General features: G+C 30.1%; 5 protein-coding genes and 5 pseudogenes across 10 annotated transcripts, besides 1 other annotated feature; 2 read left to right on the top strand and 8 right to left on the bottom strand.

Moving 5' to 3' along the window:
* Positions 1-475: 475 nt before the first annotated feature.
* Positions 476-16,712: part of a mobile genetic element that runs on past the window's edge.
* TVAGG3_0591840 lies at positions 1,292-1,901 on the top strand (annotated as a pseudogene). The gene has a single exon. A coding segment is annotated over exon 1 (610 nt).
* On the top strand, positions 4,461-5,687 carry TVAGG3_0591830 (uncharacterized protein; the record flags this gene model as incomplete). The annotated part of the gene is made up of 1 exon (XM_051239512.1): positions 4,461-5,687. A coding segment is annotated over one exon (1,227 nt), but the record flags the coding sequence as incomplete, so codon positions are not given.
* On the bottom strand, positions 6,983-7,300 carry TVAGG3_0591820 (uncharacterized protein; the record flags this gene model as incomplete). Its single annotated transcript, XM_051239511.1, has 1 exon — positions 6,983-7,300. The coding sequence occupies one exon, from the start codon at positions 7,298-7,300 to the stop codon at positions 6,983-6,985; it is 318 nt and encodes a 105-aa protein (XP_051097335.1).
* TVAGG3_0591810 lies at positions 7,429-8,407 on the bottom strand (annotated as a pseudogene). Its single transcript has one exon. A coding segment is annotated over exon 1 (979 nt).
* On the bottom strand, positions 8,650-9,291 carry TVAGG3_0591800 (Prim-pol domain family; the record flags this gene model as incomplete). The annotated part of the gene is made up of 1 exon (XM_051239510.1): positions 8,650-9,291. A coding segment is annotated over one exon (642 nt), but the record flags the coding sequence as incomplete, so codon positions are not given.
* TVAGG3_0591790 (uncharacterized protein) lies at positions 10,176-10,841 on the bottom strand (the record flags this gene model as incomplete). The annotated part of the gene is made up of 1 exon (XM_051239509.1): positions 10,176-10,841. The coding sequence occupies one exon, from the start codon at positions 10,839-10,841 to the stop codon at positions 10,176-10,178; it is 666 nt and encodes a 221-aa protein (XP_051097333.1).
* Positions 11,298-11,584, bottom strand: TVAGG3_0591780 (annotated as a pseudogene). Its single transcript has one exon. A coding segment is annotated over exon 1 (287 nt).
* On the bottom strand, positions 11,817-13,092 carry TVAGG3_0591770 (annotated as a pseudogene). The gene has a single exon. A coding segment is annotated over exon 1 (1,276 nt).
* Positions 13,181-13,938, bottom strand: TVAGG3_0591760 (annotated as a pseudogene). The gene has a single exon. A coding segment is annotated over exon 1 (758 nt).
* Positions 14,170-16,657, bottom strand: TVAGG3_0591750 (DNA/RNA polymerase superfamily; the record flags this gene model as incomplete). The annotated part of the gene is made up of 1 exon (XM_051239508.1): positions 14,170-16,657. A coding segment is annotated over one exon (2,488 nt), but the record flags the coding sequence as incomplete, so codon positions are not given.

The following is a 16,712-nucleotide window of genomic DNA, read 5'->3' as shown; positions in this document are numbered from 1 at the left end:
TTAATGGCATACCATTAGCTAGAACATGGAAAGACCAAACTTCATTCTTATGCACTATTCCAGTTCAACGTGATGGAGCGGGTATATTCTTTGATGGATTAGAAACTTTCAATTCACAAGTTACAGTACAAGTGAAAGCTTATCCAATCATTCAGGGTGAAAATGACACTTACTGTTCAAAGGTGACAAATCCTCCTCAGGTTTGGTTTACTAGGACTACATATTGGACATGGACACCGGACGAAGGTTTGAAATATCATCCAACAGGTACACCACCACAGTATAGAAGTTCATATGATGAAATATTGATGAATAGAAATGTTTAAAATTATAAATTTATTTTTGATTAAATGGATTTAAATTCATCACCCCTTATGAAGAATTAGCAGGAGTATATAATACATACATAGATGATATGATTAATGAAGCATTGAGTGATAATAGAAATGCTCTATCTAAGGAAAAATTAATGAAAATTCCATATTCTGAATGTTACTTAAATTCAATCACTGCAGCAATTGGTAAACAAAATAAAGGTAAAACATTAACGATATTAAAACAAATTATCATTATTGCTAACACTTCCCCCTATTCACATGTGTTAATTTATATCAACCGTTCAGGTTCACCTTCAGATGATACATTTGAATCTTTAAAGCATTTAATCAAAATTCCAATTATTTATTTATCACAAGAAGAAGCAGAAGATTATTTAAAAAACTTTTTAATGTATAAAGAATTATATAATACAATCAAGAAGCAAGGATTAGAGGATAAAATTATTGATAAACAACGGGATGAATTATTTGAAACACTTTCTATTTCAAATTTTGATAGAGAATTTTTGCATTCACTAATTTTTCTAGATGATGCCGTGAAATCAAAACTAATAACTAATGAGAAATCATATTTTAATCAGTTATTAACTCAATGTCGACACATTCAGTGTTCATTCTTTATGGCTGTTCAATATTTCAAAGCATTAAGCACAAACATTAAATCAAACCTGTCCACCCTTTTCATTTTCAGTGGTTTAGTCGTCAACAGTTGAACGTTATGCTTTATCAAGTGAATTTACCAATGAGCATTAATGAACTTTACACACAATATCAACAATTAGGAGAACATGGAAAAATAATAGTTGATTTAAATAAAGGAAGTGTTAAATTTGATTAACTTTTTATAATTAATTTTTATTTTTTATTTATAATTAAACATGACAGAAATAGCAAATCTTCTACAGGTTCCATTAAAACAAGGGACAAACAAAAAGGGTGTATATAATAGAACTATGAAAGTTCCAGACGGAATGAAAGAATTAGTCCACATTGTTGCCGGTCTTCAAAAGGATGTTAAACAAATGAGAAACGTTTTAACATTACCAGAAGCTCAAGCATATGCCAAACGTCATGGACCAAATTGGGAAGCACGCGAAGCAGACATTACGGGTCCAAATGGAAAACCTGATGGTATAAATGAAGTTTTCGTTACTGATGGTCAAGGTAATATTAAAGTCATAAATGGTTATAAATTAACTATGTCTGATTATCCTAAACGTAAAGCATATAATGAACGTTATCCTATACAATTTGATGAAAATGGAAAAGCTGTTAAACAATACATTGGAGAAGGTGAAAATGGTCCAATTAATTCATACCGTCATAATCCATATTCTTATTTCAATGAAGAATTAAATGCTATTGAAGAGGGACCGGATGGATTACCACGATATTTAATCAGTTTGATGGTCAATATGCAAATATTAGACCTGAAATTCCAGCTAAGAAATTCTTTAAAGTTGCTTTATTCGATCCAGTGTTCAATGAACAGAAAGAAGCAATGAAAGCAGAATTTAAACCAATTCAAGTGGCAAGAATTTCTTCATCTTCACTTTCAGAAGCGTTCAAGGAATTGATAAAGAAACCACTTTATTCTCAACAAGGTTATAACTTTGATTTAATTAAAGAAAGTGATAGACGTAAATTAGAAAAATCAGATGGTTTTAAGAATGCATGTAATGAAATGATTAAAGATATTGTAAATGATAAAATAAGACTGGAAGAAACTCAAAGCAATATCAATAACATAATTGGTGCAGTTACAAAGAAAGTATAAGCAAACAATGATGAACCTTGGGATATTACCGTAACAACTAAATAAAACTTTAAATATATTTTTCTTTTTTTTATTCAATTATAAATGAGAAGACGTTTCACAAGTCAAAAGAACACAAACGCAAAAGCAGAGATTACGGTTGGTTATAACGTAAATGATGATAAATCACGAATTATTCAAAATGTTAAAGTTAATGTTAGCCCTGAATTAACTCGTGACTTACCGAAAAAGGAGGAGGAGCAAAATAAAGAAGATGGAGACCCAATCATTTTATCTGAACCCGGTAAAGAACCTGTTGAAATTCCCACTTATCCAACATACCCCCCACCTCTTTCATCAAACATCGAGAACCCAGGAATCTACGATTCCAGTCGCAATGCGCCATATAAAATAGACATTAATTCTGAATTAATGAAAATTTACCGTGATATAATAATTAATAATTATGATTCAATAATAAATTTAATTGACCAATCAGGTTTAATTATTTTACCTTATGAATCATTAATTCACATTATCGCCATTCTTTGTGATGTTCAAGATTCAGACGTTAAGATTCAATTTTTCATAGATGATGAGGTTTCATGCTGCGGAACAGTTGCAAAAATAAATCCTATAAAGGATATTAGCACAATTAAGATATCAAAGAACGGAACAACAACTGAACTTCATTTAACATATAATGATATTTATAATAAAATAGTTGATGAATATAAAATATCACTTGAAAAATTCTTTGTTAAGGCTATTTAATATTCAAGCATTAACATTATCGAATAATAATCCTTTGAATCATAATCAATAATAATTGACCTTTCACCGGTTTCTATCGTTTGTTTTATTTCTTTTTGTTCCCCACTATCTGGATCGGTCATTGTAATTGTTTTTGTTATAGTATCAGCTTTATCTTTAACTTCAATCTTTTTTCCATCGGGATATTTAAACCAAAATTCCAAAAATTCGATATTGTCAATCTGTTCATATTTTAATCTATCAATTACATTTTTAATACCATCTGAAAATCTTATGAAATGGTCATTATATGGTTTGATTGAACTAAATTTGAATGAAGTGAAATATAACCCGATGATGAATATGACATTGACTCATATTTTCTGAAAACACTAAAATTTATAACATGAATGAATTTCTTATTCGTTGAATTTATGAATTCTTGAGGTAATCTTATTCTAGTTTTATTTATCACTGGAAAATAACGCTTTACCATATTTTTAATCGTAATAAAAATGTCAATTATCAATATTATTTCGAATAATAACTGTGAATTAAATTTAACAGTTAGCGGAATTTATAATGTTACTCTCGTTTCTGTGAGTGGTAAATTTAATCCCATTCTTTTAGACCCTTCAGATTATATATCATTTATTAAGATGACCATGAAAAAACGTATGATATGTATATAAATAATGTGATACGAAATGGGATATTAACATGATTTTAAGTTATTTAAATGAATCATTTATCGTATGGTATGAAGAAAATTTTAAATCAAAACCTGATAAACTTTTTGAACTTGATGAAATAAATAACCTTATTAAATTCCGCTGAAAATTAAATTTTGTACTCCTCATCTTCGTTCATTGTTGGGGATATTAAATTTTGAAAAAGATGTTGGGGATGTTTTGTATTCTGACACTGGTTCCAATTTCATTTTAATCAAATGTGATAAAGTTAATACCCCAATGAGATTTTCACATCAAACATTAGACCCTAACTCTTACCCATCAATACAAAACATTTTATCCATCAACTTAAACACATTTTCTTTATCATATCCGTTTCAATTATCCGGGAATTCATTTATTCTTCATTCAAAAGATTTATCAAATATTAAATTTAGAATAACTGACCTATTTGATTGTGATTTAGAATTCATGAATGAAATATTATGGCAATTTCAAATAGAAAAAATAGCTGATGAGATAACAGATTAAATATTTATTTTTAAATCATAATAAATGATTAAACAACAGCAACCACAGCAACTTAAGGCACAAAGCACCCAGGTCCCTCAGACCATTACATACGCCATATATGCATATAATTCAAAGACGGCAGAACAAACGCAAAGGTTGAAATATGGAGATTTGGAGATAGTATTGAAAAATGACCATTTCGAATTCGTTTGCAAAGGTGGTGCAGTGATATCAAATATAAAAGAAATTTTATTTATGAATTCTAAAATTAAAGGTATAACGGATGATATAACATCAATTCCACCAGAAGAACAAAGATATTACGCATTAAATGCATTTCCTAAAGTTTTGAAGATTGGAAGATTTAATTTAAATGAGGAATTCATAAAAGGTTTCCTAAATGACATAATGAAGAAAGCAGATAAGGAATATGTTGCTGCTGTGTTAGAGAAGAAAGCAGATAAAACTTATGTTAATGAAAAAGATAATGAAATTAAAGAAATGGTTGAATGGTATCATGAATGGACATCAAAGATTTTAAAAACTAAAGCCGATACAGGATGGGTTTCAGGATGTTTAGACCTTAAAGCGGATAAAACTTATGTTAACGATGAGTTAGAGAAGAAAGCGGATAAGGAATATGTTGCTGCTGTGTTAGAGAAGAAAGCAGATAAAACTTATGTTAATGAAGAAATAAAACAATCAGAGGTCTATTTTACTCCGCCATTTTTAAATTTTATGAAATCATCAGATAAAACCTTTGATATAGATTCCTTTGAATGGATATGTTTCGATGGAGTGACCATGTATTTATTTTATACAGATGGAGTGCTTTATTATTTTAAAACAAATGATTTTAAAAACTATGAATCATTTACTCCATCTGTTTTGAATCCTGATACACGAAAGCCAATCATTAATCCAATAATTTTATATGTTGAATATAATAACGGTAAATTTATGGGAATGATAACGGTTGAAGATGATTTTTGCCCTTGTTATTCATTCGATTATATCCAATGGTTCAAATGTAATTTAAATCAAGATGCTAAATTTAAATATCCAAATAATCCTATTAGATGTGTTAATAATAAATGGGTACTAATTTATGAAGTCAATCAAATTTTCATTAGTGAGGATGGGATAAATTATTATATGTTTAGTATGATGTCATCAGATTTGAAAATTGATTATACAAGTAAGTGGTATTACATTAACAACATGTATTTTATCCTACAAAATGATAAAATTTATAGATCATCTTCAATATCACAAGGTCAATTTGAACAAATTTTTCAAGCTGATGGAGACATTGAAGCTTTATGTTATGGATCAAATGTTTATGTTCTCGTTTCAGGTGAAATGGTCTATTCATATCCTGTAAGTTATAACAGACATATTTATTTATCACAGGATTTATCAAATTGGGAATTGGTTTATTCATTCACTCCAAAATTTACTCAAAATTATAGATTTACAAATTTATTTTATATTGATGGGTATTTCATTGCTTTAGGATGTGGTGATTTAGTAAATATCAGTAGTGATGGAAGAAACTGGTCTGAAATCACAAAATTTCAAGATGTTAGAAAAGCAATTTTCAAAAATAATACGTTAATATTGATAACAAGACCAGTTTTAAATACTCACCCAAATTCAATATTATATAATAAATTCAATATTCATAATGGATTAAATACAATTCTTGAGATGATTTACCCCATTGGTTCTATTTATACGTCAATGAACTCAACAAATCCTTCAGAAGTTTTAGGTTTCGGTATGTGGGAACAGATTGTAGATAAATTCCTCTATTGTGCGAACTCTTCAAAGCAAACAGGAGGTTCGAAGAAAATTACTGAAGCAAACCTTCCACCGCACACTCATACAGGAACTACAAACTTTTCTGGTGACCATAGTCACTCATTAAGAGACCATCCATTATACAACTCAGAATATTATGCTGGCAATGACGTTTTATCTCCAGATTATAACCATTCAGCAAAAAAGACTTTTCGACCAACTGAACCAGGAGGAAATCATTCACATACTTTCACAACAAATCCAACAGGCTTGGGTAAAGATTATATGCCACCATTTATGACTGTATTCGCATGGTACCGCATTTATTTGAATTGTGCTTGAGCCTACTTTGCAGGCTTACCGCGTTCATTGAATGAACTAAATATATTTTATGTTGTAATTAATTAGGTAATGAAGTAAATGAATGAACTGCAGAAATAAATGTTTACGTTAATGTTTACAGGTTATTCAATAATGACTTATTTTTGAAGAACTGAAGGTGCTACCATGTTACCATGTGCTACCAGGTCATTTAACTTCTCTGAAAAAGTGTGACAACATGACATTTTGACAACAACACAGGAGGAAGGCAGTTATGAATTATTTTTGAAGAACTGAAGGTGCTACCATGTTACCAGGTCATTTAACTCATGACATTTTGACAACAACACAGGTTATTCAATAATGAATTATTTTTGAAGAACTGAAGGTGCTACCATGTTACCATGTGCTACCAGGTTATTTAACTTCTCTGAAAAAGTGTGACAACATGACATTTTGACAACAACACAGGAGGAAGGCAGTTATGAATTATTTTTGAAGAACTGAAGGTGCTACCATGTTACCAGGTCATTTAACTCATGACATTTTGACAACAACACAGATTATTCAATAATGAATTATTTTTGAAGAACTGAAGGTGCTACCATGTTACCATGTGCTACCAGGTCATTTAACTTCTCTGAAAAAGTGTGACAACATGACATTTTGACAACAACACAGGAGGAAGGCAGTTATGAATTATTTTTGAAGAACTGAAGGTGCTACCATGTTACCAGGTCATTTAACTCATGACATTTTGACAACAACACAGGAGGATTAATGCAAAAATAAATTCAAATCATACTTTATAAAGCTTCATTTACAGGTATTTCATCGTCAGTAAATGAATCCTCATTATCGTTTGGTTCAACCTGTTTATATAATCCTTTCATTTCTTCTTTCAAAACATAACACCATGTTTGTTTACCGTCTATTCTTCTATGTTTCCTATCACATTTATCCTTAATACTCATTTGAAAGTTTTTGTCTTTCATGTCTGATGGTTTGCAGAATAGAGCATTTTCACACGTCATACCTGCACACAATTCATCATAATGTGTATTTATCCATACATCTAAAGGATTTGTTGATAACTCGATTAAATCTTGTTTGGCTTCAGTCATCGGTATGATTCGTACATTAAATGATGAAAGGTCATATTGCATAAAATACGTCAGTAAATTATCATAAAATTCCTTAGTGCATGAATCCATTAAATTCTTGAAGTAATCAAATTGACCTTTGAATTTACCATTAACCCTTAAAACTACGTATCTTCTGTCTCCAACTTCAATTTTGACAGGGTAGACGTTGTTAGTTACGAAAATGAAGTTTGCAACGTTCTGAGCAGTTCTTCTGGGTTGATTCTTTTCATTAATTCTAATTTGATTATCCGTAATAATTGATTTCAAAGCGTTGAAGTTTGCGAGTCTATCTTCACCAACATTCTTGAGTTCATTAAGTACAAGAAACATTTTATTTTCAACTACTGAGTTGAAATTACCCGTTAGCTCACTTATTTCAGTAATGTTTTTACATGAATAACCAGCGAGAAGTTCAGAATAATATCTGTAAATCTGTTTTTACCTGTTCCCAAGTCCTTTCAAAATAATTGCTGTTTCATTCTTGATTCCAGGATGTTGAATCATTGATGCAATCCAGCCGAGAAGGTATTTATACACTTCATCGTTATTATCACAAATGGCTTCTTTAATGAAATTCATAAACATCTCAATTTTTGAGTAATCAGGCTTTTCAAGAATGTTGTATTTATAACCCTGAAACGTTGAGAAAACATCTGGGGAATCAGATTTAAAGCAAACACCCTTAACGGTTAATGAAGACAATCGATTTAGTAGTACATCCCATGCTGTTATTGTTTTACCTTCTTCTTTAAATAATTTAATCATTTTGAGTGACTCTTTCATGTTTGATTGAAGAACGAATGATATTTGATTCATTTTGTCGTGGATATTATAGTCCTTTTGAATGAAATATTTATTTCCACAATCTACAAAACGGATTACACGTGATAAATCCTCAATTACTTCAGAACTGTTTTTATACTGATGATTTTCAGCCCTGCGTCTAATATCTGTTATCAAAAACGAGTCATCAAGCTTTATATCAAATGTTATTTTTGGCTTACGTAATAAAGGCAAAACGTATTCATCATAATATTCCTTTTGATATAGTTTTAGAATCTTCACTAAAACAAATGGAGAAGTCATTAAATGTGCATATCTACTACGTGCTTTTTCAAAATTACTTTTTGCATTTTCTGTTAAATTGCAGAAGTTATAAACGTTATCGTATGCTTCATTAATTAAATGATTAGGTAACGAATTAATAGCTTGAAACAGTGTGAATAATGTTATTTCTTTTTCTAAATTCATGTTTCCACCGTCATTATGTACTTCAAAATCACAGATGCCATCAACTATGCTCTGGCAAGTTTATCGTCAATGTTTACATCTTTGTTTTCATTCATGATAGTCTTTATTTCTTCGTTCTTCTGTTCAACTCTTACCTTAATATTCAAATCATTTAATATATCGTTTACTGTTCTAGTTAATGTTGAATCATAACTTCCACGAATGAATGAGTATGTTTTGATTGGTTCTGTTGCATTCTTGCGAACTCTTGAATCAGCCATAACCACTAATGAACGCTTTGAATCATCCATAGAAGTCATTATGTCAATATCATAATCATTGCAGGAATAACATTTAATCATTCTGTTCGAAACTGCATAGAAGAAATTAGTGTTGCAATAAATGTGAAGACCTCCTGAAGCGGTTTTAACAATAACATCTTTATCCGAAAGTTTTGATAAAATGTCTTTTCTAACTGTTTCTTTAAGTTCATCATTGTATGATTTATTGATATCAACATCTATAATCGTTAAATTTGAAATTTTATTTGCTAATAAAGCTGTACCAGTTTTCCTTCCTCTTCCTCCATCGTATTTGAGGTAGTTATGTAAATCAATCCTGTTTTCACCAATTCTTTCGTTGAGGGTTTTAGTTTCTGCCACAACTAATTCCTCAGCTAATGAATCAATAACTTTTTCATCAGAAACGATATAGTTGCTGTTGTTGTTTGTTGCTGTCATTTATATAGGAATAAAAAAATAAAAAATAATTTTAAAACTAACTTTATTTTTGGACTGCATCATATTTTCGTAAATGTTGTCAAAATGTCATGTTGTCACACTTTTTCAGAGAAGTTAAATGACCTGGTAGCACATGGTAACATGGTAGCACCTTCAGTTCTTCAAAAATAATTCATAACTGCCTTCCTCCTGTGTTGTTGTCAAAATGTCATGTTGTCACACTTTTTCAGAGAAGTTAAATGACCTGGTAGCACATGGTAACATGGTAGCACCTTCAGTTCTTCAAAAATAATTCATAACTGCCTTCCTCCTGTGTTGTTGTCAAAATGTCATGTTGTCACACTTTTTCAGAGAAGTTAAATGACCTGGTAGCACATGGTAACATGGTAGCACCTTCAGTTCTTCAAAAATAATTCATAACTGCCTTCCTCCTGTGTTGTTGTCAAAATGTCATGTTGTCACACTTTTTCAGAGAAGTTAAATGACCTGGTAGCACATGGTAACATGGTAGCACCTTCAGTTCTTCAAAAATAATTCATAACTGCCTTCCTCCTGTGTTGTTGTCAAAATGTCATGTTGTCACACTTTTTCAGAGAAGTTAAATGACCTGGTAGCACATGGTAACATGGTAGCACCTTCAGTTCTTCAAAAATAATTCATAACTGCCTTCCTCCTGTGTTGTTGTCAAAATGTCATGTTGTCACACTTTTTCAGAGAAGTTAAATGACCTGGTAGCACATGGTAACATGGTAGCACCTTCAGTTCTTCAAAAATAATTCATAACTGCCTTCCTCCTGTGTTGTTGTCAAAATGTCATGAGGTTAGATCTAACCATCTACCCTAAAAATTATTTTTGGTGAATTCAATAAAAATAAATGGTTCATTTACTCACAATATTTTTGTACAAAACAACCCCAAGCTTTTAACTTCTTTTCTGCAGCTTCTAATGCTATCTTAGCGAGTTCATATTCTCTAAATTCTCTCTTTAAATTTTCTTGTTCCCATTGGTCTAGTTCGTATGGAGAATCTCTATAACCATAACATAACTCACGTTCATGTTCTAATTGTTTTTCGCACATTTTTCCAACTTCTTCTTCAAACAAAGGTTTAGCATTCTCTACTGTATCTTCAAGTTCTTCTTCATCTAATTTCTCATGAACTTTCTTGTCTATGGAGTCCATAATATCTTTGACATAAAATGCATACTTTACAGAGCACCATTCAGCAACAAAATGAACGAGGTCAGGATGTATGTAAATACCTTTGAATTCATTTATAACACCCTTAGTAAGCTCATAAAATGCTTGTTTTGAGGTCGAGCCACTTTTGGCTCCACCGTATTCGTTCATCCAAAACTCAAGAATTTCCTGTATTTTAGCACTATTGAGAAATCTGTTTAAATGGTTTAACTTTCCTGCTTCTCTTGCCATCTTTGTTGCATTAATGTAACCATCCTTGTCTCTACGTAAGACTTCAATACCGTTATAAGTGCCTTTTGTGAATGTTTCGCCATTAGATTTGTTAGTGAATGTTTTTGCTTCGACTGACATTTCTGTTCTTACATACAAAATAAAAAAATAAAAATAATTTTAAAACTAACTTTATTTTTGGGTCATTTACACTCATTCCGATGAAGTCATGACAAATCATTTCCTGTGTTGTTGTCAAAATGTCATGTTGTCACACTTTTTCAGAGAAGTTAAATGACCTGGTAGCACATGGTAACATGGTAGCACCTTCAGTTCTTCAAAAAAAGTCATTATTGAATAACCTGTGTTGTTGTCAAAATGTCATGTTGTCACAAACTTTAGAACGGCATAATTTAAATTTTTATTTTTATCATAAATGGATACCCCACAAGCTCAAAATTTACCACGAATCATAACAAGGGAGGAAATGATAAAAATGATGCAAGAACATGTTAAAAATAACAAACCACTAAAATTGAGAAAATGTGGTTATGCAGTAATGATGGAAAGAGAGATGTTGTCAAAGAGGAATAAAAATTAAATTTGGATTGAGTTTAAAAATTCATCTTTATTAAATTCATCTCTTCCAATCAATTTATTTATTCTATTAAATTCTTTTATTTTTGCTTCACTCAGTTTAAGGATTGAACGGTAAGTTTCTAATTTTTCGATTATTTCTTTATCGTTTTCAGTTCCATTAGTTTTATGGGCATCAACCCCACCGCATTGTGGCTTTTTTTGTAATAGCATATTTTTGATTTAATTCTGTTTAGTTTCTTTTTATATTCATCGTCTGGACTCTTGACTGCTTCGTTGTCACTCATTTCTTACGAAATAAAAAAAATTAAATATTATTTAAATATAATGGAGTAATAAAATAAATCGGAATTTCTATTAATTTATTGTCAACTTCAACTAATACATTACCGTTAATATATCTAACAAATTCAGCTATTGTGTCAAATCTTCGTCTTCTTTTTGTCATTGATTTATCAGTTTTTCCATAATCGAGATGAATAAAACTTTATCCCCTTGTTTAAAATTCATGAGCCCCGAATTAATTTGTTCACGTTTAACATCATTCAACCTTTCCATTTGCTTTCTAATATATTCCCATTCTTTTGAAATATCATTTTTCATTTCCACTGGTTTCATGTTTATAGTTCTATGCCATGTATTATTATAATAATATACTAACTGTTGTATGATGGAGTCATGATTTCCATCCCAGTATATCTGACCGTTAACCCCTAACGCATCTCTAAGAGTTCTCATTACTGCATCAACTATTTTATTATGAAACGTATATGGAGAGGATGAAAAGAAAAAATTAATTTGTGGGAAATAATGAGTCATAGCTGCCTGAAATCCTTTATCACCATCACCCCTGATATTATCTACTCTTTCATGATCTAGTAAGTATTGTATAGCTCTTCTTGTTTCCTGTTCTGTTTTCCCTTTCACCGGAATGCAATATAAATATCTAGTGTTAATGTTAATGGCAAATAAATAAGTAACTTTTCCTTTTGAATATTCCAGATGATCGATTTCGTATGAATATGGATATGGAGCAAATGAAGGGCGACTAAATTTTTCCTTTAACGGTTGAATTTTCGGGTCAATTGGTTTATTTAATATCTTGAAATCCTTTTTAAAATCTTTTTGCTTCTTTAATGTTTGAAATGGATATAATAAAGTGAATGATGAAGGATTAACTGAAGGAGGAGGCGGTACTGTCGTTGGAGGTTTTGGTGTTGCAGTGGTTTAATTTTATCTGCTTTGATTTTGGATTTCATTCCCCCTTCATTAATTCTGGATGTATTCTATTCATTTGTTTTAAATATGCTGTATATAAAGGTTTGATATACTTTCCCGCTTCGAGTTTATGTTGAAGGATGAATTCCAAAAGTTGATCTTCATTTAAAAGTCGGGCTGAATATGGTTTAACTAATGAATCATAAATTAAAGCTTGTGCATCATTTATGGTCTGAAGGACATGGGTGTTTTGTGGCTCAGGATTATATAATTTATATAATTCATCAATATCTTCTTCTGTTAATACTTTATTTTTGAAATCTTTCAACTGTTTAAGTTGTGATTTAGTTTTTCCCTTTGAATATTCATTATTTTTAATTTTGTCTTTAATTTTAGAAATTATTTTATCATGATATTTCAAAATTTCATTTTTATAATATGGATAATAATATTCCATATCATCACCCGTTATATTGTTATCATATTTTTGGAGATATGCTTTTAAATCATAATAATCAAGAAAATTTTGATTAAATACTAAATCATCAATTAAAATTTTTAAATCTGTGTTATCCATTTATATAAAAATAAAATCAATGTTTTAAGGGTGCCCACCTCTTTGTCTCTTCTGTGGCATTTTATTAAAAATAAAATTTTAAATTGTATTAAATATAATGGCATACAACATCCATTTTCACAACATACAGCCTTAGTGTGTGCTCCTGTTATGCAGTCTTACCAATTGTTAAGCGAGTCATTGACCCGTTTTAAGTTGTAAATTAATATTCTGACCATCAAATATCAATTTATCATTTATTATATCCAAATATTTTTTAGGTGTTAATTGTTTATTTTGTCGTAAACTAACACCTTTCATTTTTTGTGCAATCTTTTTAAAATCACTCCCATCAATTGAACCGTTGAATGATGTATAACACTTAGGACATAAAGCAACCATGTTATCACCTTGTTTCTCAATTGCTAAACCCAATAATTTTTTCTCATGTGCTTTTTCTTCAGCTTTATTCTTTAATTTAGGTTTAAATTTCTCATCAAAACAGAAGAAATCAAATGGTGCGAATTTGAAAATGTTTTTATCATAAAATTGTTTATCGGTTACAATTACTTGAAATGCTTGAGTGTTAGGAAGATTTGGATCACCAGCGATTGCCCAATAAGATGAATCAGTATCACCTTCAATGAAATGAAAACGATTAACATTCATACATTTATACATAAAATCATAAATGAAAACCAAATACCAGTATTTAGCATTATCTAAAGTGAAGAATGCCTCTTGTAAACATGTATCACATCTATAAAATCTATCTTTGAGCATCACTTGATATGTATCTTCACCTATTTCTCTTATGTTTTTAAACTTATTTGACATACATGCAACGCGTGCCTTCTGTGCATTCATTATTTTAGTCTTTGCGTAATTTTGTGTATTCATTGCATCGTAACCATATGATCCATTAAGTGAAATTTTGCAAAATAAACTTTTTCCTTTATTTCCTTCTAATTCAGCCTTTTGTCTTTCGTTCATAAATTCGTTCGCAAATTCATTAAAACAAGTGTTTTTTAGTAAATGTTAAAATTGATTGAATGTCATCAATGATAAAATGAAATCTGTCTATTAGATACCAAAGATAATAAGAAGAAAATGGTTGATATTGGTTGTGTGTTGATGCTAACTGAGTTAATTTTCTCTGTTTCTGGTCAACCGGTAGATTGTTTGATTTCATGTAATTATACATAAAACTGCCAATTGTTTTTTCATCTGTGATAATATCTAAGTTTCTTATTATCGGTAAAAAGTTTATGTAATCATTAATGTATTTTTCATCAATGTGACCCTTTACTTCAGCCACGAATAAAGTATTTTTCTTCTTAATTATTCCCAGTGCTTTTGCTTTCTTTGTTGCTGTATCACAAATGATAACACCATTCAATCTTCCCGGCATATACATTTTATGGTCAGTATATTGAATGAAATCATGAGGATTAGATGAAAATGATGAAGGATATAATGAATTAAAGTCAACACCAACGAAATGAGTCATAATGTTGGTGGTGTCCTCATTTGATACAGTTTTAGTTTCTGGACTATATGAAAGTTTATTAATGTGCGTGATTCCTTTAAGATTTACTCTATGTTGAACATTTGATAAACCACCAGTAATTCCATTACGGAGAATGTGATAAGCTTCAACCGAATCTAAAGTCATTGGTAAATTATTTTTTAATGCATAATTTCTTAAATTGATTCTTAAACGTTGAACATCTTCATCTTTATTTGATTTTACGACATTGCAATAACAACACATTAACTGACAATTTTCTTTGGTATGTGGTTTTTCATTATCGATTCTATCCAATGTTGGTTTATTTGCATATGTAAACGCTTTACCACACATTTTACATTTAGATGAAAGGATTAAATCGTGATAGTATTGAAAATCATCCATTGAAACATTATTTTTAGTATCCCTTTCTGCTTTTTCATCTTGTTTCTTATATGATTCAATTTTATATTTCCAATACTTTTTCGTTAATTCAAAACTTGATTCTATCTCTTCCTCGGGATATTTTTCATTAGGATTAAAGTCTTTATATGCTAAAGCGTAACGAATCATTGAAGCATTCGATGATAAAGAAAGATTATGAAGCATGTCAATTTTATAAACAAATGTTTCTTCAATAATTTTATCAATTGGGTCAATCATAATTTCAACATCTTTATTACAATAATGAATAAAATATTCTAATCTATTCTTAAAATTTTTAGCATCATTGAGATATATTTGATAATCACTATCTGATATAGTTTCTTGAGTTAATGCTGAATAAAATGAATCTTTCGGGAATGGTTCCACTTTATATAATTCTTCTTCGTAATTTTCCCACGTGATGAATTGATAAGGGAAAAAGGATTTAACACGTGATTTATTGTTTCCGAAATCTTGAGTGAATTGGTCTAATGTCCCACCCGCTATATAATTTCTGATGTCAATAAATCTCAATTCATATGGAACGTTTGTTTTCTTTACAATGATTTGCTTAAATTGTGAAGATGAACCCAGCATTGATTTTATTTTCCATTTTGCAGTATTTAAATCACGAAGAATTAAATTTAAATCAAACTTTCCTGAATTAAAACCAATGATATTCACTTTATTGAATTCCTCATCTAGAAGTTCTTTAAATGCTTCCTTCTGTTTTTCATTTAATGTATGAGACAAAGTCCCCGCCGTTTGGTCCGTTTGCGACTTCATTAATTCATTGTATTGACTCATATTTGATTCAACAACTAATGAACAGGTTGAAAATAAAAACTCAATCCAATCAGAAATAAAAGAATCACTCGAAGTTAAGCAAAAATTCCTCGTATATGTTTTATCGTTTAATTTAACCGTTGATGATACCATGAATGGTTTTAAGTAAGCGTTCAAAGTTGCACACTCAGAAAGTTGTAATTCTTCTTTAGTCTCTAATGTTTCGAAGTCAAAAGTAATATAATATCTTGTCGGTTTATAATATTCCTGCAAATTATGTGCTAATAGCCATTGATATATCTTCTGTTTCGTGATATGTGGTGTATATGGTTGTTGTGTGTTTTGCAATTGAACGTCTTGAATTAATCTTCCATTATTTTCTTTACATTTCTCACAATGTTTTAAAAATCTTCTTTGGTTTTTCCTTTCTGGATCATCACGGATAGAATATACTTCTTCTTTGCAAAAGGGGCAAACTTTATATCCTGTGAGTGCTTCAACATCTGTTATTCTGTCAGCGTGAAGTTTTCCACATGGACTCTGTGTTAATAAAATATTTACTGTTTCAAATTCTGGATCTATCATTATTGATTCCACTAATGGAAAGTCTACCTTGTTAATGTCTACGTCTTCTGGTTGAGGGTCACAATAATAAAAATCAATATTAACGTTTAACATTCTTGCTAACCTCTCACTTTCTGATGAAATGTCAAATCCTTCATATGCATCTATGGCTTCATTTAAATAACTTCTACGAGTTTTAGGATTAACACCATCAGGAATGTTATAGAAGCGTTTAAATAACCTTCTACCTTCGGCTCTTATTTGATTATCATTCATTTTAGCTGTTCCATTTTTATTCATTTATGTAAGAATAAAAATTAAAAAATAAATAAAAATAAAGTTTATTTTTTTTAAA

The sequence above is a fragment of the Trichomonas vaginalis genome, chromosome II (assembly GCF_026262505.1).
Source record: "Trichomonas vaginalis G3 chromosome II, whole genome shotgun sequence".
NCBI lineage: Eukaryota > Parabasalia > Trichomonadida > Trichomonadidae > Trichomonas > Trichomonas vaginalis.
Note: the sequence above shows the minus strand (reverse complement) of the source record. Positions and strands in the feature narration are given on the sequence as shown.